General features: G+C 45.7%; 1 protein-coding gene and 1 long non-coding RNA gene across 7 annotated transcripts in view; one reads left to right on the plus strand and one right to left on the minus strand.

Moving 5' to 3' along the window:
• Nucleotides 1-23,975, plus strand: part of LOC142894212 (adhesion G protein-coupled receptor L3) — a 172,285-nt gene that overhangs the window by 39,126 nt on the left and 109,184 nt on the right. For all 6 annotated transcript variants that reach the window (XM_076035476.1, XM_076035478.1, XM_076035480.1 and 3 more), the window contains exon 3: nucleotides 12,833-13,046. In XM_076035476.1, the coding sequence (XP_075891591.1) occupies nucleotides 12,833-13,046 (214 nt within the window). The remainder of the gene's footprint in view (nucleotides 1-12,832; nucleotides 13,047-23,975) is intronic.
• LOC142894217 (uncharacterized) lies at nucleotides 12,894-14,008 on the minus strand. Its single transcript, XR_012927788.1, has 3 exons — nucleotides 13,884-14,008; nucleotides 13,612-13,792; nucleotides 12,894-13,018 (listed from the first exon to the last, which is right to left on the minus strand). It is a non-coding gene; the product is annotated as an uncharacterized LOC142894217 (long non-coding RNA).

The following is a 23,975-nucleotide window of genomic DNA, read 5'->3' on the forward strand; positions in this document are numbered from 1 at the left end:
TAATGACTTTATTTTCCTGGCTGCCCTGGAGGAGGTATCCACAGCAGTCATTTGAATGCCTGCTCGCCACTTTTTTTTTATTGCTTTATAATATCTCACCTATTGCACAGGAAACGTGGATTCATCTTTCCGGCGTTATTTAAGCAAATATTTCACTGTTTTGTTTTGTTTTTGTATTCGTCATCGCCGCGGCACCTTCTCCATCCGTGGTGCCGCATTTGGCCTGCTGCTCAAATAACCCTTGAAGTTTTTTATGTTCTTCCGTAATGAGTGAAAAATCAATACCTGCTTGATATGGGGGAATAAAAGAATGGCCTTTTGCTGCGCACGACATCCGTTGTGGCGGCCTGACATTGCCAAATTGCTGTCAGAACTCGCCAGCGGAAGAGGGCTGAATGACAGCGCCGTTACTAATGGCTGGCTGGGGTTAAATACCCTCAGCGTGTTTTATGCGTACCCGCGGCGGGACCCGTGTATATCTTCCAAAGGAACGAGCCAGGGTGCCCCATTCATCCTGGCTGGGCGTAATTTGGTAACTGCTGAATGATGCCGCGTAAAGCGGGGAGTCTCATCCAGGTCCAGTGGTGTTTAATGAGGACGGATATTGACAGTGAGGTCAAGTGGCAGTGGATGCTAGTTTACATTAGGCCTGCATAATGCAAGCATGCGGGCAAACGAGATGTGTGCTCCATCCGGATGGCTGGGCGGAGGGAGACCAGGGAAAAAACAGAAGAAACGGGCGAGGTGAGCTCACCGCGGGGCCAAATTGGTGGGCGTGCAGCAGCAATAGGTTTCCCATATTGGATCATAGCAGAGGGGTCCTCCTAATTTGGATAAGGAGGGGGAGGGCGTGGGTGGAAGGCGAGGGTCATCATGAAGTGCCGAAGATGCACGCTGAGAGAGAGAGACCAAGCTGCGACCTTTGCTTTAGTCAATTTGCGATATTAATTGCTTTTTTTCCCCTGGCGCTCTGCATTTTCTCTCCTCGCCGACAAAAGCAGAAGCGCAGGCATATCTGTTTGACCGACAGCGGGACGCGTTTGCATCGCGATGACACGGTGGGTGCTAACAAACACGGGACGCCGCGTAATTACATGATGAAAGTGCTGGACAGCAAAAGTGCTGCATATGCAAATACTCCCCTCCGACCTCCCCCCCCCCCCCCCCACTGCCTGCCGACGCTGCTTTCAGCATCCCGAGGTGAGTGATGCAGTCAGGCCCCCACATCCACCCACATGATGTATTGTCACTGCAGCAGATTATGATTACAATGTGAGCCTCGGGCCTCGGCCGTGTTCACTCGGCTAATTATTGAGATTAGAATCTTTGCCTGTTTAATGACGTGTCGCGGCTACGCGCGGCGATACGTCGGCTGCTTTTATGTTGGCGTGTGTCACGCGTGGCGGTGGGCTGCTTTCCCGTTAGACCTCTTTTTTTCCCCTTATCTCCTCATCAGTGTACATATCTGGTTACGCAGCCCAAGATATCGCACACTTTACCTTCGGAATGATATGATAAGCCGCAATTTGAGGCTCAGCTGCTGCAATTTCATTCGGCTCTGATTCGAATTTTGTGGTTACTGTCCCGCATTTAATTCATAAAAAACTGCCATAAAATCTTCCCTGTAGCTGCACCTCTATTGATTTCGGGTGCAAGGGGGCGCATTTCCGTGATTTTTGTCAAGTTGGTTCTTTGGGGTATTGATTCGTGTTTTAGTGGAAATACTCCATGCGGTAATTTGATTTTGGGAAGTTGTCAAACAGCAGCCTCGAAATGGGCCTAGTAAGTGGGGGCCAGGGGAGCTCGGAGGTATGTTGTATACTGTATGTTGAATTATGCGAAAGCCTTATCAACATTTTTTCATCATTTTGGACCAACCTTGGGTGAGAGGTGTATATGCAGTTCAACTCTATATCAGTTCTCTGGATTGGCTGATCTTGGCAACTCTACACTGTCTTGTCAGAAATCAGTCAGCCCACTGATCAGGTTGGAGCTATGATTAGTGTTGATATTGAGACATGCAGATCATATATCCAGATACATTTTGGTAGCCTGTTAATGTGCGGTTCATCTTACTGAACATATAGCTTAACGGTTGCACAGTGACTTGTTTTATTCTTGAAAGGTTTCAATAGTTTCCATTTTTCAGCGTGTTCTCGCTGTTTGTGGAGCAAGTGGGCTGTGGAGGACCCGGTGAAGCGACACCAACTTTGTTTCACCAACAAAAGAAACCAATAAAAGCCTGAGAAGGATTAATTGGTTATTGTTCTGTTTTGGATCCTCCCTTTTCATGCACAGCCCCAAAGCTGTCGGGGTGAATTGGATTCCCACAAACTCAAACAAAGAATACCAAAGATTTGATACCCAGACGCCCCAGGTTATACCCAGAAGCAAACAATGACTACAGACGGTGTGTGATCTTGCGGCCTCCCTCCCCACCAGCTCTATACCGGCATCGTTAAATAAACCAAGCGTGCACCGTAAAAGTCATTTCATGTCAGCGAATCAATATGAAGCATTCTAACGTCTGCATTTTGCAGAAAGCAGCTACGGGGCGGATCAGATGATCTGGTGGCACAGATTAACCCCGTGAGACCTTGAGGATAAGAGGTGGTGAGGAGGAGAGGCGGAGGAGGGCAGGCGATACTGGAGATGGCCCTCAGTATGGCCCAGTGGCCTCGTAGGGGAATTCAATACAGCCATTGACAAAAGATGGCTTACTTTGTGGAGGGATCGCCTCCTTCGGGACGCTGTTTTTCATTTCCTTATTAATTAATTAATTGTGCTTCCGTTGAAATAAAAGGAAGGAGCGAGGGGAGGGAGTGGAGGCCGAGTAATGGTAGCTATTTTCCTCTCCTCCTCGGGCCTCCTCTGTGGGAAGAAAGAAAGCCAGAGGTCATGTGCTTTACCGTTCCGGCGTCACAAAAGGGTGAAGTTTTGTTTTGTGTGTGTTTCAGAGCACATGTTTACTCTGCTCTATCTTCCCTCTGTCCAGCCCTCCTACACACACAAAGACAAATCTTCCTCATGGGCCCCCGACCACATCCTCAACACATGCACTTTATCATGGCTTCAGGGGTCTTGGCCTCACTCTCACACCGCAGCTGTCAGACATGGGAGGAGTCGTGGGTGCGGGCCATGGATCACTGATACTGTGAGCGAGTGACCCCCCCCCCCCCCAACTTTCAGCTTAGAGGATAATTCTGGTTTTATTGCAACCTGAGTTACATCCCTGTGGTATTTTTAGCCCTCCCGTCAATCAGATGGGGAAAATACTGGACCCGCAGTTTGGATAAATGACAAGGATAATATTGTTCCCACAGTTTGGATAAAATGGTAACAAGGTACACGGTTTGCAAAAAGACACTTTCCACTTTTGTCCTAAAAGTCCCACTTTGTTCCTCAAACCTCCCCAAAATTCCTCTCTACTTGTTTTTGTCTTCCACTTGGGTCGGCTCGTTTCTGCCTTTGCTTCGCTTGCTCCCTGTGTGTTCCTGCATAGCCGCCATGCTGCCAAACTATGTGGTCATCAGTGCTTTGTGTTGCCGTGCGCCGACGCCTCCCTTTCGCCAAGACCCGACAAAAGAGCAACTGTGTCAAACGAGAAAAATTGCAGGTGCACATTCCCCAGTGCTGCACTCCCTTGTTCCCTCCCATTCTACACACGCACGCACACACACACACACACACACACACACACACATATTAAAAGGCGTGAGAGTGCGTCTACACAAACCCCTCGTTCGGTGGCAGGGGATAGAAGACGAGGAGGAGGAGGGGGAGGAGGAGGAGGAGGAGGAGGAGGAGCGGGGCAAGAAGGAGATCCGTTTTCACTGCGATAATGCTGCTCTTTCTCTGCCACAAGATGGGCCATGGGAAAAAAAAAGAAGAAGGGCCTGAAACTATATAGGCAGTGTGAGCAATGTCATTCCACAGCAGGCACCCAACAATGAGCCGTGCCATTTTTATGGGCCTCCGCCGCAGATGTTTCTCAGCTGCATGCTAACCCACAATGTGGGCTATTTTCTGCTGGGGTCACGCACAAGGCAGCGTTAAACAGAGTTGTCTGGGCTTCAGCAGTGGGACCCGTTTCTTTTGGTGGAGCTGTGACTCGTCCCTTCACTGTGAGGGAGGTTTTCTGCAGGCCCCACAACAGGTTGGCCGGGTGTTGTCTAGTGCTGTGATTTTCAATCCACTGTGGTGCACCGTGAGATAATGTCAGGCGTGCCGTGGAAAATTATCCAATTTCAGATTGGTCTGAAAAAATAACAACGTTCCATTGTCAAGTGACTGTGCTTTAAAAGAAATTAGAATTTAAATTTAAAATCTAAAAGAAAACCTGTTTTCCTCCCAGGATATCAGCTTTGTGTGCATCTAAACATGCCCAGGTTTCACACTGAAGAGACTATATCGTCATTATTAGGCTCAAAAGTGTAATTTTATGATGTTTTTGGTCGGTGGTGTGCGAGGGTTAGGTTAGACTTTTTCAATGTAAAAAATGTGCAGTGGCTCAAAACAGGCTGAAAAGACTCCACACATTTAAAGACGCCTTTCTTTTTACCCTTTGCCTTGCGTTCCTTCACGTTCCGCGCCTTCCTCGCGTCTTCTGGTCGGATCCCAGGGAGGGCCGCGTGTCAGGAGCGACCGCCGGATGATCGGCGATCGCTGTGTTGCATCTTCCTTCATACATATTCAACGGCTACTAACCCGGTGTCTGATACCTGTCGCTCCCGGTTGGGGAGGATCAAAAGAGGCGCCGTCACGGCACCGCGTGTCCCAGCCGTAGCGTAGCCACCCCGGCTGATTTCGGCTGCACCAGCCGGCTCGGCTGCACGCACGTGGAATTTGAGATTGCTTCTCGTCAGTGGGTGGTTCAAGGAATCACACTTTTTCTTTTTCTTTCTTTCTTTTTTTTTTTTTTTTTTAAACATTTAGCATCTTCATTTTAACACGGGGGGAGTTTCGGCACCCCCCAACCCCTCCCTTCTCTTTTCTTTGCCACATTCTCGTCTCACTTTCCCCACGCGACTTTTTCTTGTCTTTCTTCGTGAATCCACCCACACACGCGCACACACGCACACACACACACACACACACACACACACACACACAATAATACAATTGTTCCTGTTCTTTTTGCCTTCCTTCTTGTCACCTCGACTTCTTAGTCGGCAGTGAGCACCGCTGCTGAATATTTAGCTTTGCCTGGAGCTCCCTCCTCCACCAATGTGGACCCAGCTCAAGGAGCCTTCTTTACCCTATATATGGAGCGCTTGCGAGTGCCGAAGTGGCCTCCGAAGCATCTCGCAGCGTCCCGCGGGGACCAGCTGTGATGCTGTCAGAGGATTGATGGATGCCTGAATGGTGGCTACACCTTGGCGCTGTCGTTGCCGCTCATGCTGTGGAGAGGAGGGGGGTGGGGTGGGGTTGGGGGGTGTGGGGGTGGAAACAGTGGGGGCCCATGATTTGAAAATTGTCATCCTTGAACGCCGTCACTTTTGATGCTCGTTGCTGTACGTGTGAGATAGCTCCGCTCCCGCGGGAGAAGCTCCCCCAGCCAAGCGATACATAATATATTAAAGTGGGCAGGTCCCAATGAGCCAAGCTCCTGGGGAGGGCACTGAGGAAGTGGGCCGCAGTTAAGTACAGATACAGACGGCGCTTAATGTGCAAGATGCCACCCACCGCATCACTTGCACCAACCTTAGGTTTTTTTTTCCCTACTTATGTAGGGCAGCCCCACCTCCCCCAACTCCCAGCCACCGCCTCCTCGCTTTACCTGACTGTCACTCAGTACCTTTGGATTACACTCGCTGGGATTTCATCTTCAATCACTCTCATTGCACGCAGCCACTGCAAAACAGAATCTGTTCTGTGTTGTGCTCTTTGCCTCTGTTTAATATTATTAACGCTTCTCCAACTAGCAAAAATACAGAACTACAAATGAATCTCTTTGTTACCCTAAAAAAAAAAACCCAAAAAAACATGGTGCACATGCATGAAATCACATTTAAATGTTGCTATTTAATATTTTTTCCCCTGCCCTGCTATTTTTTCCCCTGCCCTGCTTCATTTTGTAAGTAAACATTACGCTGGCAAGCCATAATTGGGATTACTTCATGCTTTTTTGCCCCTCGGATATTAGACTGCAGTACGAATCAAACTCGCAGCAGTAGAAGGAGAATTGGCACAGTAATGTAGCAGTAAAGCAAAGGCATACGGCGTCATTCTGAAAATGTAACATTTTTGCAGAGAGCATTTGAAATCAAACCACACAATTTCCTGTCTTTGACATTGATTGTCAACATTGAAAGAGGCTTCAAAGAAGAGTGCTTGAATTCCAAGGGCACCTTTTTCTCTCTATAATTTAAAGGGAAAAAGCAAAGCAAAGCAAAGGAAAAGAAAAGAAAAAGCAAAGCTACAAGGTAAATGATTCCATTAACATTAACTAGCTTTCTGCTGTTTGACACAATTTGTGATTATTCAGGTTCAGCAGCAGTCAGTATGTGTGTTTGCATTGTGGTCACATGAAGCACCTTGCAGCTAACCTGGTGGCCAGAATGTCATTTACTCTATTAACGCAGCTATCTTGGGGAAAGTAGAGCAAACTCATTCACTCAGTGATATTGTCTGCCTCTCTGCGTAATACCGATTTTTGTTGGCGTTAGCTCTCTTTTATTTTTCAGGTATCTCCCTTCCAAAGAGCTCATACAACACCATGGGCCTCTATGTCAATAAAGTGCAGTCAAGTGGTAACGTGGAGTGTCATAAAGAAAGACATACTAGAGTGTTTTTTTTCCCCCCTCCAGTCCACAGTGAGTGCCCACATACTCTGCCAGACAGCGACAGACTGAAGGTCCAACAAATGCTGTAAAATTGTTAGTGAAAAAAAAAAAATCAATCTTTCAGCCACATTCCAACAAAATCAAAAACATTCCATCCAATGCAAGAAGATGTGATTTAGAGATTTGTACAATAGTGTGATGGGCAGTTTAACAAAAACCTTTTCAACAAGCAGATTACCACTACAAGTACAACAACAAGTACTTAAGCACCCTGACATTTTAACATGTCAAAGCTGTTTTTTCTTGTCCTTCAGATATTAGTTTGTCATCAGTGACATTGATGATGTTGCACTGTTTAGTGTTCCTCTTAATTGTGTATTTTTGGGATGGGTAGGCTATAATTTTGCATACTTTCAGATAAAATGAATCTGAGGAAAACAGCAAAAACATCTGTGACTATGGCATCATATTATCTTCTTTTTTTTAATATCTGTAGCACCAATCTCAACCAATTAGCTGGCTCAAAAAACTATCAATCTGTCTGTCTGTTTGTTTTCACATCAAATCTCTCTCTGCTGTGTGTCACTCTATCACCCTGAATAACTCTCTGTTTTCCCGGGAGCCTCTAGATTAGTGTCTGGGCAGGCGGTGCTAAACTTAGCCGAGCGCTTCCCTCCAGCGCGCCGTCAGGCCATCCCATCTGATAATGTGCAGTGAGGGAAGCGCGAGGAAACAACCTCTTTTCCCCTCCCGCACAAGAGGAAAATCAGCCCGTTGTTTCTTTTTCTTTGACCTCAATTACTATCAGGGCATGTGTACTACAGGGGCATGTTGAGTCATGTCTGCTCTGGGAGTTTGAGAGTGTGTGCAACTCCCTCTTGCATCTGTGTGCTCGCGCATGTGTGTGTTGGTGTGTGTGTGTGTGTGTGTGTGTGTGTGTGTGTGTGTGTGTGTGTGTGTTAGAAAGTAAGTGTGTTCCTACGTTGTGTATTGTGTAGCTACAGTAGGTGGTGGCTAAGGTGCATTAGTCTTGGCTCAGGTCTTCCCCTCAGTGGTGCCGCCACATTCAGGTGGGTTGCAAGAATGAGGGAGGAGGCGACGAAAGGAGAGGAAACCTTGTCAGACTTGAGGGGAACTCAACAAAGGCCCCCACCTCACCCTGCAGCTCACACCTGCTGATGAATTGAATTTAATTGAATTCTTTGTTGTCACTATACACGAGGACAACAAAATTTAAAATTTAAAGTCCCGCCTTGCAAACAGGAAGCGGAGCACGCGCCTTGACTCTGTTTACTCCAAGGGAACAGTGGGGGGGAGGTGGCTGGGACTGAGATGGGGGAAAAAAAAAGAAGCCTTTTTGAAACTTCACCAAAAGTCCTGTTTATATCTGACCAGTCCTCCGTCTCGACACAAAGAGGCAAGCCAGGCTGCGCCAGATCACTGCTCATTTCTCAGGAGGAAATGATGCCGAGCGGTTCACCCACCAAAGTTGTTTTTAAAACCTTGATGAAATCTCCCCCGCCCTGCACTTGATAAATGGAAGGTGTGATTAATTGAGTTGAAGTGCACGCTTCGCCCTCGCCTTCTGAGTGCGTCTTGCATTTTTATGCAGTCCATGGTGGTGCTGTGAGATGCACAGTAATGATGCCGTGTGCCAGCACTTTTTGACAAAGTCAAGGCTCTCTTGAAAAAGGTATCAGCAACACTTCTTTTGACTTGACGTGGTAAATGATTAGAAAACACCCGACCGTGCACAAATAGATGACTTTGCGCCACAAATTTCCATCCAGCCCGGCTGATGAAGGTAGTTTTTTGTATTGTACTCTGCTGTCATTGCTTCCCCCACTGTGCTAATTTGTTAACAACGATAGAAGCTAATCTGCCCCCCCACGGTCCTTGTAAGCAGTCTGACCGACAGCTTGACACTCCAGTTTGTGGGATCCCCATCAGTCTTGCGCCTTTTTTTTTTTTTTTTTTTTGAGAGCGAGTGTGCTCTCAATTAGTTGTGTTTGAGGGGGAAAAAAATTGGCTGTGTCCAATGAATATCTGGCCACTGTCATAATGACTAATGCAAATTGCTCTGAGCAGCGACGTCGGTCAGTTTGTCAGAAGCCAGTCAGGTCAGTTTGACAAGTTTGTCAGCGTCGGGGTCTGTTAAGAATAGATAATAATAATAATAAATAAATAAAAAATCACTGTAGACACGTCACGCAAGAATCTCGATGAAACTTCCCTGAAGCTGCGCGACCAGCCCGGCGCCGGCGCAACAGACTCTCCTCAAGCTGCGCAAACACTGTTTTATTGATGGCACTCTCCGAAGTGCTCTATCTGCAGAGTTCTTTGACAGTTCAGTTCCTGGATAATTTTTTGCGCCGGGTGTAAAAACCTTTGAGATTTGACTTGCCTCGGGCCCAATGTAAACGTAATTTACTTGGGAGAACAATTCGCTTGAACTGTTTCTCACTTCAAGATAAATAATCCCTCATGCATTATTGAAAGCCCTGCTACTTTCCACTCCTTTCGCATTCTCCCCGCGTTGCAGTCCGCACTACTCTGCCAGTGACTTATTTCCACCCGTGAAAAATAGTGATTTGTTGTAAACTAGGAAGTGGCTGTGACGGGCTCCCATTGGCCTAATCAAAAAACGCTGTCTTGATTCATGCACTAATTAATCACTAGCTCTGGGGCCCAAACGTGTCCACAGTGGGGGAAAAACGAAGGGAAGACACTTGATCCGTGGAACCAGCTCTCTCTCTCTCTCTATCCTTTGCTTCCCTCCATCCATCTCGGAAAGATTCGGATGGCGTTGGAGTTTGTATGAATTCAGGCCTCTCATCCGTCACGCACAATGAATATTTTGTATCATTTGCTATATCATGCAAACCTCGTCTTGCTTCCCAGAAGAAGATCCATAATGCCTGAGTTCACGGTTCATGAACTCCACTCTGCTAGATAAAAGCTCAGTGTTCTATCACCAATAATGATTTTTTTTTTTTTGCTCTGGTTCTCATGCTGCTCTTTAGAACCCAGTATTAGAGCCACAACGACAAATCCCTGAATTGTTTTTTTCTGTATCAGGGCCAGAGCTGCTTCAACAGCCACTCCGCGGTGTACATCTATGTTCACATCCAGAGACAACAGCTCTGCCTCTTTAGCTTTATTGCACGGTTTGGTCCACCTTGGTTTGTTGACCTTGTGGCCTCAGTATAGCAACTCTTGACCTCTGATGTAAGTGGTTTTGTTCAGCACGGAACTGGTACGCCTTTGGAAATTATATGTCTGGAGAAAGAGGAGGAACTGACTCCATAACAGACAAAGGTTCTGGAAGGAGCACTAGAAAGATTTGGCTCCAATGAGGTGTCACAGTGGTTGTAAGAATGGCACTTTTAAAGGACAACAAAATTCTCCCCTCCTCACTTTTAAGGCCACAATCAAAACGCCAAAGCTAAAACGGCAGGATTTTTTTCTTTTCAGCTCTGATGTTCTCCATATAAACGTTTTTGACTTTGACCTTTCCGCTGACCTTCTTGGCTAGTAATTGAAATTTCCTTGAGCATTTACTGGCAGATATATGGCATTTGTTGGGCCTCCCAATTGAAAACATCCCCTTCCCACCCCCACTCTCCCCACCCCCCCCTCGACCCTCAAAGTTTGCTCTTCCTCCTTCCACGCGCTCCTCCCTGCTTATATCCAGCCGGGTACTTGTCAGAGGAATTATCCTGGGAGAATCTTCAGTGGACTAAAAAGAGAAACCCACTGCATATAAATACTCCTCTCAAGTATGTGCTGGAGAAGGGCGACGAGAAATGAATTGAATAGAAGACAGGGACTGGGATAAGAGGATGGACTTTCAATGAGACTTCTTTTCTTCCCATTCTGAATATAGCCCGGAAGCTGATGCGCCCAGGTAGACGGCAAGGATGCGAGGGTCCGGGATGCAGACTCCCGAGGAATACGAGCCCTATCAATCACCGCTTGTGGGCACAAATGTAATTACAGCGCGGTTGTTGACCACCCGGGTAATCCGAGACATCCCTGGCATGCAATTCCTGGCTTGCATTAGCGGATTGCTGGTTTCACCGTGTTGACGGTGTACGTGCTCACTGAGCTCAGATGTTTTTTTATTTTTTTTATTTTCATGATTTTATTTTGGGGGTGGGGGTGGAGCAGGTGCTGGGTTAGATGCTGACCCACATTCGGCTCTCACGTTGCAGGGTCGCCCCGATTTATAGCGCAGGTCTCGGAGCCACTGGTCAAGGTCGAGTCAATTAGAATTCACAGTCTAATGCGGCATAGCAGAAGCCAGATAATGGGGTTTGTTTTGACAACTCGAAGGGAGCAACAAAAGGCCACCTGACAAATTCTCAGGTTGTTTTTTTTTTTTTGCATTTTCTTCTTTCATTGATGCTTCAGTTGTCAAATTTCCAAAGAAGTTTTGTGCGATCCAGTCTGAGCGGATGAAGAAGTGGATAATTGGCAGTTTTCAGCAGCAGGACTGAATGCAACTGTCTCACTGGCCAAGTGTGCTTAAATGTTGCAGCTCTCTGAATAATGCGTGAGAGCCGGTGAAATGACCCCATAATGAGGGGCTCGGTGCTTGTTTACTGTCAGCCCAAGAGTTTCCTGGTTGACGTCTGACAAACACGTCCGTTTTCACATCACTTAATCATAGTAATTATCATCATCAATTTATATTTCTAAATCAATGATATGTGTATTTTCTGTTTTCTCTTTGTTCGATGTGGTAGGTGTCATGTGAAAAAAAACATTTTTGTGGGGAGGTGGGTTTGCCTCCATGTGACCCTTGTGCTTCTCTGACTGTCTTAAAAAAACCTTCACGTTCTTAAATCCTCCCCTGCAAATCTGCACGCTGTCCTTTTGTGATCGACCCTTGTGTAAGAAAAAAAAAATAATTCTTTAGCATTAAGCATTTTTTCGCCATTACGTAACCCAAATTGCGTAACCAAGAAAAGAATAAGGACATTTTTGTATTCCCGAAAATTTACAAAATGACCGATTGCCTCAGAAATGGTAAGAGCCCAAGTAGACAATAATTTATCATCAACCCTTTTTAAAATGATTTGAATTATTATGTATTGCCTGTATCAAAAACTGGTAAAGGGAAGCCTGCTGTATGTTGACTTTTATCTCTCTACTCTCAATGTTAGCAAGTGAACTTCGTCTTCTGCTGCCTTTTACATATGAAAACAATCTCCGTCAGCATCTCCTCTCTCATTCCGTCCGCCTGCTGATGAATTTGCGTCGCTGCGTGTCGTCTCACAGCGTCACTCGTCTGAAGAGCTGTTTATAAAAAATCCATAACTGCCAGAGTCCTCCTCCACTTGCTTGGGCCAGTGTTTACATTTCTCGTCTGGCTGTGAACACACAGTTTTGGCAGGCTGTCATGCGGGAGTGTGAGTCTCCACGGGCGTGTGTGTGTGTGTGTGTGTTTGGGAGAAGAAGAGAGAGAGAAAGAGGCAACCTTTGGAAGTGCCGCCACTCGACCCGCGGGTCCTTCTGGCCATTTTGGCTTTTGCTGCAATCAGCAGATTTGCGCCAAGAAGCCTCTCTGGCTTGAAACACAAACAACTTTTGACCTTTTGACCTTCTGCTGTTATATCCGCGCGGGCTTGCGCGTGCGTGTGTCTGTGTGCGTGTGCTCCTTTAAAATTGAAATCCAATATGCGATAGAGAGAGCATGAAACATCTTTTCTGACTTCTAGCAGGCAGATTTGAACCTGTATCTTAATTTCTCTCTTGAATGCTCCGATAATGAGCGTTCATTTTCTCACTGGCCAAAGTGTGCGCGTGTCTATTTTTCCTTCCTGATCTCTGTCAGTCCGCCGTTGCTCATCCTCCCACTCCAAACACATCAACCTCTCTTCACATGTCTCACTCTCGGACCTTTTGATTGCAGGTCAGCTCCCCTCCGAAGCCGTTGTGCAGATCTGCGGTGTTTGACTGAAGCTGTTGGATGGACAGTGGAGCGAAGAGAAAAACTTACCCTGTTATTTTTTTTTTGTCTTTATTTCCTATTTTCTCTGCAGCCTTCATTCGAGCACCCATCCCTATGGCGGTGGTGAGGAGAGAGCTGTCGTGCGAGGGCTACCCCATTGAGCTGCGCTGCCCCGGCACCGACGTCATCATGATCGAGAGCGCCAACTACGGGCGCACCGACGACAAGATTTGCGACGCCGACCTGGCGCAGATGGAGAACACTCGGTGCTACCTGCCTGATGCCTACAAGATCATGTCTCAAAGGTAGGAACAGCTCCCGCTGAAAGGTTGAGTGTGTGATAATTGGAGATTTTTTAAGAAGAAACGGCAACATCAGTAGTTAGTAGCTCTCTCAATCCTGGATAGCTCGTCCACCTTCTTCTTCTGTGGTTTATTTGAGGACGCGAGCCTCCACCCTAAATACGAAACGCCCTGTCTGGCAGGCTGGATTGTCCACACCGGGCTTCCTTAGGAATATGGCGGCGCAAGATGGCAGCTAACTGGAAGCAAGACCCTTGCTCTCTGTATATTCTTATATATAAATAGGAACCGTTCTATTAGTAGGAAAACCAAATCATTTTTTTATTGTACTGTGAATATACACGTTTGTTGATGTATTTATGGGCAGTATGTAAGCTTTTACCAATACAAAAATCAGAAAATAATACTAATACACACTGGACCGTTAAATACAATGGCAAACTGGGAAACTGGTTAATAATAAGAGTAAGAGCTCTTAACGAGCCCCACCCCTCAAATAAATGGGTGGATTTGCTGTATAACAACAGAGAAAGTTATTGATTTGTATATAAGCCAGTAAGACACTCACCACAGGCTCCTCTCCCTGCTCATCTACACCAGCGCTGGACCTGTTCCCACTCAAGCTGATGTTCCTTTGGGCAAAATTAAAAATCATCTTTCGCTGCTTCTATATTTCCCTCGAAGACCTCGGCGAGATATTCCACAGCCGCGTTTGTTGGAATGAACCCGCAGTGCAGGAACTCGCAGGCCTATTTGTCAGGGAGGACAGAGTCTATCAGTGCCTGGGCTCAGGCAGTTTAATGGATTGCTAACATTTAGCTAATGCGCGCGCGCACTCACGTTTGCGGGGCTTTGACCAAGTGGTCTGAAATGGGAGGGGGGGGGGGGGGGGTGTGGAGCCTCCGACGAGGCTGGATTCAACATTGAGCACTGTCCATTCCGAAGCTCCTGTGCTGACATTTTGCCACTACTGTGAGAATGCTAATGGAGCTCGGGTGCAATCAGGTCTTTGTTGTTGTGCTCGCGACAGACTTCAGATAATCAGCTCTGTTGGAAAGCAGCTGTGTGGAAAAAAAAAATAGAAATGAAAGGAAGTGGGAGTTTGAAACATGTTGTCAGATAATTGACGCGCCCTGCAGCTCCTTTATTCTCCAGCCACCCACACACGCAGCAACCTTCCCACTGGAAGGGAGGAAAAAAAGGTTCATTGGCCAGACAGGTCAAGTACACAAAGCCTGACCCTGATGTTTGTTAGCGCGTCATAGTTGCTGGGAGCGTTTAACTGTTGCAGAGACTCTCCCTGTAGCTGGACGCAAAGCCGCAGCGCATCGTCTCAGTGAGGGGAGCGGGAGCGTGCCGGAGTTGGAGCCAAATCAGAGGAATCAGTGACATTTTTGGCCGTGGTGATTCAGCCGCACATTATCATGCCAAGGTCAGCTGGACGACTGGCAGCCAGCCCGCCTCCGTCACTGTTGACCTGTCAGAGCTCCGTCCGATACCCTCAGTTGAGCTCATTAGGACTGGAAAAAGAAAGTGAAGAAGAAATAGAAACAAGGGAGTCGGAGCAAATAAAAGCTCATATGTGTATATATATATATATATATATATATATATATACATATATGTATATATTTATATATATATATATGTATATATATATATATATATATATACATATATATATATATATACATATATACATATATATATATACATATATATATATATATATATATATACATATATATATATGTATATATATATACATATATATATATATATATATATATATATATATATACATATATATATATATATATATATATATACATATATATATATATATATATATATATATATATATATATTTATACATATATGTATACACATATACACATATACACATATACATATATATAAATATATATATACACATATATATTTGTCCGTGGTCATAAGGTATAGTGCACGGGAGGCGTGAAGAGGAAAAACTGAGGTGTGTGTGTGTGTGTGTGTGTGTGTGTGTGTGTGAGTGGTGAGTGGGGTTGGGGGGAGCTAGCTGGATGCAGAGTCTCGCTTTTTGAATGTTGCCGACTTTGATCAGTCTTGCAGGCTGAAAGCGAAGGCTGGCGCGATTCCACGAGTCATTTTTTAAGTTAATCACCAGGAATAATTATTCCTTTCTTCAGCAACTTGTCTAATTTACAGCATCCAGCGTGTCATCGCCAGCGGTCTGCCATTAATATTTCAGCGGGAGTCCCTCCCCCGTCCCCCCGCCACCTGACACCCCTCTCCTCGTGCACTCCACTTCTTTGCCTCTTCCACCGGCGTCCGCACCGATGGCATGTCGCAACGCACGCCATGACCTTATCAGCCAGACAAACCAAACAATATAACGGCGCAATTAAAGCAATTACACGCTTTGCAGTAACCTGATTTCACCACTAATTGTGGTTGCGGCGGGTTGTTTGCTGGCACTGTGCGTGAAGACATACAGCTGGCGACGGGAGACAAAAGACTTTGAATTATACCTCAATGTGTTTTTTGTTTTTTTTGTGTGAAGGACTTTGCATAATATTGCCAATGTTTGTGCGCTAACCCCCGCCTCAGTCAACACTTTTCCAGCCCTGTTTCAAAGTTTGAAACACGACTCACTGGTGTTTCTTGTTAAAGCAAAGAATATCAATGAACACTTTCAAAGCATTCCTGTGTTTAGTAACTTTAAATTGACTTCTAATGAATGTGATTTGAAAGACAGTGTACAGCATACACGGGACACATTACTGTCTTTCTCTATTTTATGTCACGCCACATTCATTAATTTTTTAACGTATTTTTTAACATAAGCAAACTAAGTAATGATAAGTAAATCATACTTTTATTGCCCTCTGCTTAAAGCCAAAGACTGAAAATAAATGAGGGTCTTAGAACAAGACCTTGTGTATTTATTATTCTTAATGTGCATCTGTTGGAATATCGGTGCCAACAAACGGACCATAATGACTAAAACCACCTCCCGGCATTTTGCCTTTAAATGACATAAATAAATAAATAAATAAATAAATCTGCCGCTTCACTTCCATCATCTGGGACTTGCTCCGCCCCCGACACCCTGTCCAGCCCGTCTCTGCCAGCTACCCCCCCTGCTGGCACCAGTTAAGTCGCGGCCACTGGCGAGGACGCACTAGCCGGCTTGGCATCCACCACTAGCCTACGCCAGACAATGTCGGCGCCTCCCTGCGAGCTGTCGATACACGTTTCCCCGCCGCCGTCGAGAACGCTCTATTGATATTCAGCCATCAACCGCCCCCCCCTCCAAGTGCTACCTTTTCCAGTTTAGCACCTTTCTGAAGGCGTGTGTCGGACTACTTCAGCAAGGTGTTTGGTCCCATTATGGTCCTCTGAGCGGGAGCTAATAGCGCCCTGTACCTGAGCGATAGCGCCGCACCGAGCTGCTGAACGCTCTGATGCATTTCACAACGAAGGCCGTCTAGCAGAGCGCCGCGACAGGAAGTAAATGGCTCTTTTTCATTAGGCGTTGCTCCCCTCTATGGGGCGGTTGGAGGGGGTGCTTTGCTTGAACCTTTTTTTTTTTTTTTTTACTCTTTTGCTCGGGAAGCTGCGGCGTCTGTTAAATGCACATCCTGCTGTGGATGTGAGTCGACGTAGTGCCGTTTCCCTCTCTCCCTCGGCGGCCAGTAATTACAGGCTATATCAAAGTGATATATCACCCCGAACCTCAGCGGGCCGTGGTGTGGAACCTTATAGGACAGCTGATAGCGTTGTAGCGCCGACCTCTGAAGGAAAAGAGGCAAGGTGGGAAGGAGCTGAGACACGCCGGCCTGCGACCTTCCTACCACCCCCCCCCCCACAACCCTGCACGCCCCCTCGTTCTTGGCTCGCCACGCTGCTGCACTCGGAGCACTTTTTTGCACTTTATTTCCTGTGCTGGTTTGGGCCGCAGGTTGATGCCGACGGAGGTTAATAGCTGTCGCTGCTTGATGAGTCTCCGGGGGGACGTTCAAAGAAAATTAGCCCGGCCCGTGATGTGAACCTGCTGCACTCCTGACAGCTGACGTTTGACAACCAGCCCCTCATCCTCCCTCACCCACTCTCTCCCTCCCTCATCCCCCTTAATGACGTTTTACGCCCGCAAACAAACACACTCGTGTGCGCCGCATTTACTGGGCGGCGCTCAGCGCCGGGGAACGGCAAAGACAAATGGCTCGTCTCCCATCGGGTGGAAGCGTGCTGACAGAGGGATGGGGATGATTGAGGGACGAGCGGGCGATAGCAGATGGGAGGATCCTCTCTCCGTCGCACATGATCTTTCCCATACGTTTCCCGACGCTCATTATCCTTGGCCTCTGACCTTGATTCCGACTTGAAGGATTCAGCGAGATATTTGCGCGAGCAGGAGGAGAGGGGGATTAGCGAGGGGGAAAAAAAATCACTTCTGAAACCTATCGTCATTTAAATCCCCTCCTCCTCCAGCTGGATGCTGGGGGATGGGGAAGAGGATGGAGAAAAAACAAAAACAAAACAAAAAACAGGCACCGGCAGCCAAGAAACGGAGCAGTCACAGGACGTTTTAAATTAAGCCGTTCAATTTTTGGGGGGTTTTGTTTGCGAGATTTGTGGTTTTGAACGGGGCTCCTCCACCCAAATCCTGCACCACCTATTGCATTGCAGGTGTGTGAGCGAGTTTGAGTGCGTGCGTCTGTGTGTGTGTGTTTTTCCCTTATGTATTTTCAACTTTGCAACTGGCCAGCGGCATTCATCTTGGAGGGCGGCTGGTTGTATGAGAGCAGCCATCTGCTTCTTGATCTCCCACGTTCTCCTTCTTCTTCTGCTACTGCAATAATTTGTTATCATCATTCTGATTAAACGTCTAAAACTTCATTGTACACGTAATTTAGGTCTCTACTTCTGTCCGTTTTTGTATTTTAATCAAGTTAAAAAAAAAATAGAAAAGAAGCATAATGCTTCAGTGTCTTGAAATTTAATACAGCAAGGAAGTTCCCATTGAGAGTTAAAATACAACTGTTGTCGTCTTTCAAGGTCTTTAGACCCTCAGACCCTCAGAACTTGCCAACAAGTTTTTTTTGTTTTCCATTTTTTTTTCGTGTCACACAGATTGTAATGCAGAGATAAGGCAATATAATCATCTTTTTTTTTTTTCCCCCCAATGAGGTTTATATTGGCTGGATGCAGCCTCATGGTGTTGCATGGAATAGAAGTACGTCACAGCCACATGCAAGGCGAATGATGAAAATACTGGCAGATCTGCTCATCACCTGTGTCGCTCGCCGCCCTGCCTTGTTCGATAAGGCACACAAACGTGTCAAAGCTGATGACATAAGAGACAATGTGTGGCGAAGCATCGATGAGCAGCTGAGCGGTTGGAACAGCGAGTTGTTGTTTTTGGACGTAGTGGAGTTGATGGCAAGACGTTGAGGGTGCTCACAGCTACGCTGATCTGCGTCACAGCTTTTGTACAGCCATTGTTTATATATTGTTGTTTTTGTTTCCATTGGCAATCAGGTTTGTGTTGTTTACATTGTCAATATAAACAATGAAGGCTAATGTTGTGAGGTGTGCATTTGTATATTGCACGATACATATCATACAATCATTTTTATTGCCGAGACAACAAAATTCCCCATTTGATAAAATCAAAATCTCCTCATCCAACATTTTCTCATTTTTTTCGGCCCACCCTGACCCGACCCGGCCCTCGGCAGCAGCGAGGCGAATCAAAGGCGTCTCCGACAGGCAGCGATGCCCTGTAGTCCAATCAGTGTAGGACACCTTTTGGTAAAAGTCAGCGTTTGCATCAACGTTTGACTCCGCAAACAGCGAAATGTCGTCTGAATTAATGCGCGTCTCTGATCATCAGAGGAGTAAATATCACGGAGGTTCTGCCACAAATTAAATCCCCCCGTTCCTCGGGGAGGATTTCATATGCAGCAATCTGCTTCCGCTGCCACGTGTGGTTGGATTTGATTCCGACCAGGTGCAGAGGTGTGTATAGTTTGCTTAAGAAAAAAAAAAAAAAAGAAAACACAACGAAAAAAATTGCATAAATTTCTCTGCCAGCCTTTTTCATGCTTTCATGCAGAAAAAGGCCGACTGGCTGGCTTGTGTTCTTGGTTGGAAGCCGTTTCTTTCCTGCGCGATACAATTATGTGTTGAGTAGCAGCAGAAAGTGCAAGAGGAGATGAAGAGATGGGCCGTGCTGGGGGTATCACTGAAAGCTGCGACAGGGAGGAAAGATAAAGAGCCTCAGCTCGCCACGAAGGAAATGTTTTTTTTTTTTTTTTTTTAACATTTTAAACCTCCTTTTCCCACTGTGCCTTCTGGCTCGCCTCTTGCCCTTACACTGCCCTGCTTCCGTAAAGACTTTCCAACTAAGAGGTTTATTCCGCCCGGGTTCTGTTCATTTTCCCCCACTGGTTCAGATGACATCACCTGACATTTGTTATCCTGTCTCATTTTTCAGCCCTTCCCAGCTCCAGACTCCAATCCACTCTGATAAGAACCCGCTGCATTTAATTTTGGCCAATTAGTTGCTGTAAATTTCCAACTGGCAGCCGAGGGGCTGCAGAAGTGGCCGCGGCAGACCCGGCGGTGATTAGACAGAAAAAAGGCAGCAGGGTGGGGCAAATGGGGACGTGTGTAAGGACGTCGCCCTCTCCAGTTCCCCCCTGTCTGTGTGAAGGGGATTGCTGAATCTCTAGAGAGCCAAATAAAAGCGGGGGAGCAATTTGAAACCAGAGCAGCAGTTTGAATCAACCAGAACGGTTTCCTCTTTTGGATTCTTGCAGCTAAACAGCTCTAGAGACTTTGTTATGCTCCTATAGATTGTGCGTTTTACCAACAAATCCGTAAATTTCGGGGGACGGGGAAGCTCTCAAAGCGAACGTTCCATATTATGGCCGCAGGAGGAGCGACTCTGGCCGCTTGTGGGATTAATAGCGGCTACAGTGTGCTGGCTTGCTAGGTTTTCAGCAGCGTCTGTTTGTCGGCGAGGGGAGCGAGTCTCACTCGGATGAGTGCGAGCAGTAAAGAAAGGGCTAATTCAGACTGGAGCAGGTGGTTGGTCCAAGCGTGGCCCCGCTCTTTTCCTTCCCTCCACCACTCTCCCCTTTTTTTTTTAATTGAAAGGTGGGAGTGGGCATGTCTCCCGCTCAGTCTTCCTCCTCGTGCCCTGGAGCGATGGATGCCCCATTGTCTTCAACCCTCCGACACGAGAGCTTCATCCTACTTCTGCCGGCCTTTAATAAGTTTCCACGGCTCTTTTATCGCGTCTGCTGCCAGATTTATTAAGAACGGCATGCCTTCCACTTGACTCATACCGTGCATTGCAAAATATTTTCGTGGGCCTTTCATGGCCATGTAAACAAGCCTGCTTTGCTGGTGTTCCTCCTGACAACAATCTGATATTGAGGATCTGAGAGCAGGAGACTCACATAAAAGATTATTGCCTGTAAATAAATCTGAGCAATTGTTGAGGACCTTCAACATGTGCATTTTTTGTTGATGGACAGCAAAGCTTTAGTCTGGGCCAGGTGAGTAGACAATAATGGGCGCACACTGGATTTTTTTCAACCAAAACCCATATACCAATATAAGTAAATTAAAAAAAAGAATGTTCAATGCGTTACGAGTGTTTAATCTGTCTTCTGATTAATACAGAGCTGCCGAAACACAACTGCCCCTTCACAAAGCCCCTTCCTGACATGTCCATTGTCCGGTCCTACATTAAGAACTGTAACTATGCCCTGGTTCGTTTGGTTTAGCTTAGCTGGGTGGACTCCTCACGCAGTGTAACATCACCACTGAAACAATGATGGCATAAGCTTGGTTCTCATGTGCTGTTTTTAAGTCCTTTTGGTGGGACTAGATGGCACATCCAACTTCCTACTGGCCCATCCACAATGCAGTTTGTGCCCATGTCACAACCCTGTGCACGACAAAGTGGGAGTATGGCCAGCAGGGGTTACCAAACTCTGATGTTGCGTTGTAGATAGCAAAAACAAGGGTAGGATTTTTTTTTTTTCTATCTGACAATTATCCTGGGGCGACACGGTGGCGCAGGGGTTAGCGCTGCCGCCTCACAGCAAGAAGGTTGTGGGTTCGATTCCGGGGCCCGGACCTGGGACCTTTCTGTGTGGAGTTTGCATGTTCTCCATGTGTCTGCGTGGGTTCCCTCTGGGTTCTCCGGCTTCCTCCCACACTCCAAAAACATGCATGTGAGGTCAATTGAACACTTTAAATTGTCCGTAGGTGTGCATGTGAGTGTGAATGTTTGTTTCTATGTGGCCCTGCGATGAACTGGTGACGTGTCCATGGTGTCACCCTGCCTTCACCCTAAGACAGCTGGGATAGGCTCCAGGAGACCCCCGTGACCCTGAATAGGAATAAGCGGGTATAGAAGATGAATGAATGAATGAACAATTATCCTTGTACAAATGTATACCGGAGCCCCACGTAAGCTATTGCGACGCCATATGTTGTACTACACACCCTGTATATTTCAAGAAAACTGTTAGAGCTTTATCTCAACCGCCCCAAACCTTTCTTAAAGAAAAAAAATAAAAAAATAAAAAAATAAATATATATATATATATATATATATATATATGTATATATATAATAAGGCGTATCGGCTCACAGGCAGCCTGCAATATTAACCCCACATTTGCTTCTTCCAATGCACATAACACAAAGAAAAAGCACATGTTGAAGGGTGACAGACTCAAGGTAAAGTCTACAGCTCTCTGCGTGACCTGCAGGCCTGAAATGAGCTTGAAAGCACTTTAAAAATGTCATCATCGCTGTCTGTCTGTCGAAAAGAGCCCTGGGCAACAGCTCCTGCTAAAATACTGAGTGTTGAGCGCTATGTGTGGCTGCTGAGGATTTTAGCGTCACTCCAGCTTTCCACATCAAATGCCAACTTTATTTCGTCTTTACTTGGATATGTTGCATTTCCTGCATCCTCTCAGGATCTCAAGAGCAACTCAGAGAGAATTTTGCAGTTTAGATCCATCTCAATATTTACTCTATTGTAGGACGCGAAACACCTTGCTGTATTATTTTTGTTTTCTCTTTTGCTTTTTCTTTTACCATTTGTCTCCCCCTCCAATCTGAAAGTGCTGCATGATCACCTTCCTTTAAGCCAGGTAGATTAATTAGATAAGGATGAATTTCTCTATTGATGGTGTAGGGGGTTGACACAACAGTATGTGAATGTAAAGCCATGTAAACAGGACTATTGTATTGAATTGTCTGTTTATTCAATCATGTAAACAGCTTTCACATACTGATGCGGTGCTGGTTTTTGGCGTGAACTATGCCGTCATCACACATGAAAGTTTGCCTGTCTGATCGGAATCCAACCTCATTAATCACTTCAGCAAAACCAAGGCAAACGTCGAAAAGTATTCCCGCTGCTTCATTCCTCATGGTTTGACAACAAAAGCATCTTGGGTTCAGGATTGCAATGCAAAGGTGCTTCCAACACTTCTTCCTGGGTTACTCACTGACCCTCCTAGTCCTCAAATTGTTTCACTGCCGTGTTTGGCTCCAGCCTGTTTTTGTTCATGATGAAGCCGAGCAGCCTGTTTTGTTTAGGGAGCAATAATGTGGCAGACGCTCGAAGATCATGATTAAGTACAGCATCAACTGCTATTTACTCTTGCGTGGGTGTTTATAAAAACACTTTTTTTTAGGCCTTGGGTTAAGGAACAAAATTCCCGTAGACACCAATAGTATTGTATTACAGTCTTGTCTGCATCAAACCGCATATGCAGCCTGTCAGGCAATGTCAACCTCTTCAGCGTGCGGACACCTTATAGCCAGTCAGAAGCAAGAGGGAAAATAGATTTGTGTCAACAGCAACAGCAATTATGGGGAAGCAGAGGCTGATGTGGTGACAGTGAGTCTGAGCTGATATGGATATTACACTGGAATATATAGCTAATAAAATACATTGAAAATGTGAAACATTGAGATGTCTCTCATTAACAATGTAGCGAGAGTTTGCTCATACTTTTGTTGGGTGTAAAAAGTCCTGCCAGAGAGATTAAAATTAGCAGTACTTTGCTTCTGTCTGCCAGTGAGTTGTCTGCTGCTGAAGCACGGAACAGCGTTAAAAACACTGAGGATGGCATCAAGCAAAAGGCAAAAGTCCAAAAACTGGTTTCCTGTACATGAATAAAAAGTAAAGAGGAGTTTTCTGAAAGAAAATGCTGCCTTTTTTCATCCCATATTCTGACAGTGAAGTTTAATTTTTTTTTTTAAATAAAGTAAAACAAAAAAAGTGTATTGAAAGCTGCTGCTTCCAACTATTAGAGTCTCAGTCACATAAACCATGCTTATTTACAATAAGTTATTAATCTTATTTTTAAATTATATTTTTATTTATTTTTAACATTTCAATAACACATCGAACAAACAGGACAAAGGGGCGAAAAGAGACATTTTATTACAAGACAGTGAAGAAAAAATATGCTGATATATAGTATCCCACTGGTCCTCATCAAAAACACATCCCAAGTCTTTATGCCATATATTTCTAAGTGGGGTCAAGGAAGAGCTGTGATGGTCTATCAAAGCACAATAAATGACAGAGATTTTTTCCTTTTAATGATTTAGATTTCATCAAGATCTCCTCAAGATTTGTTAACCTCAAAGACAAACACTGTTCCCTTTCCAGGGTGTTTATTGCAAGTAAGGAAAAATCAATTGATGTTGGTAGATCTGGGTTCGAGGATAGGGGGGAAAGCCTGGAGATTTTACCAAGACTTCCACAGAACACATTTACATCTTGTCAAGTCCGAAGAGTATTGTAAATGACATTTGTTTTTGTAACCTGATGTAGTGCATTTATTTTGTTAATAAATGGTAGCAGGGGTATAGGAAAAGGAA

This window comes from Nelusetta ayraudi, unplaced genomic scaffold (assembly GCF_046127955.1).
Source record: "Nelusetta ayraudi isolate G7.1 ecotype Tasmania unplaced genomic scaffold, CSIRO-AGI_Nayr_v1 ptg000042l, whole genome shotgun sequence".
In the NCBI taxonomy this organism is placed as follows: domain Eukaryota; kingdom Metazoa; phylum Chordata; class Actinopteri; order Tetraodontiformes; family Monacanthidae; genus Nelusetta; species Nelusetta ayraudi.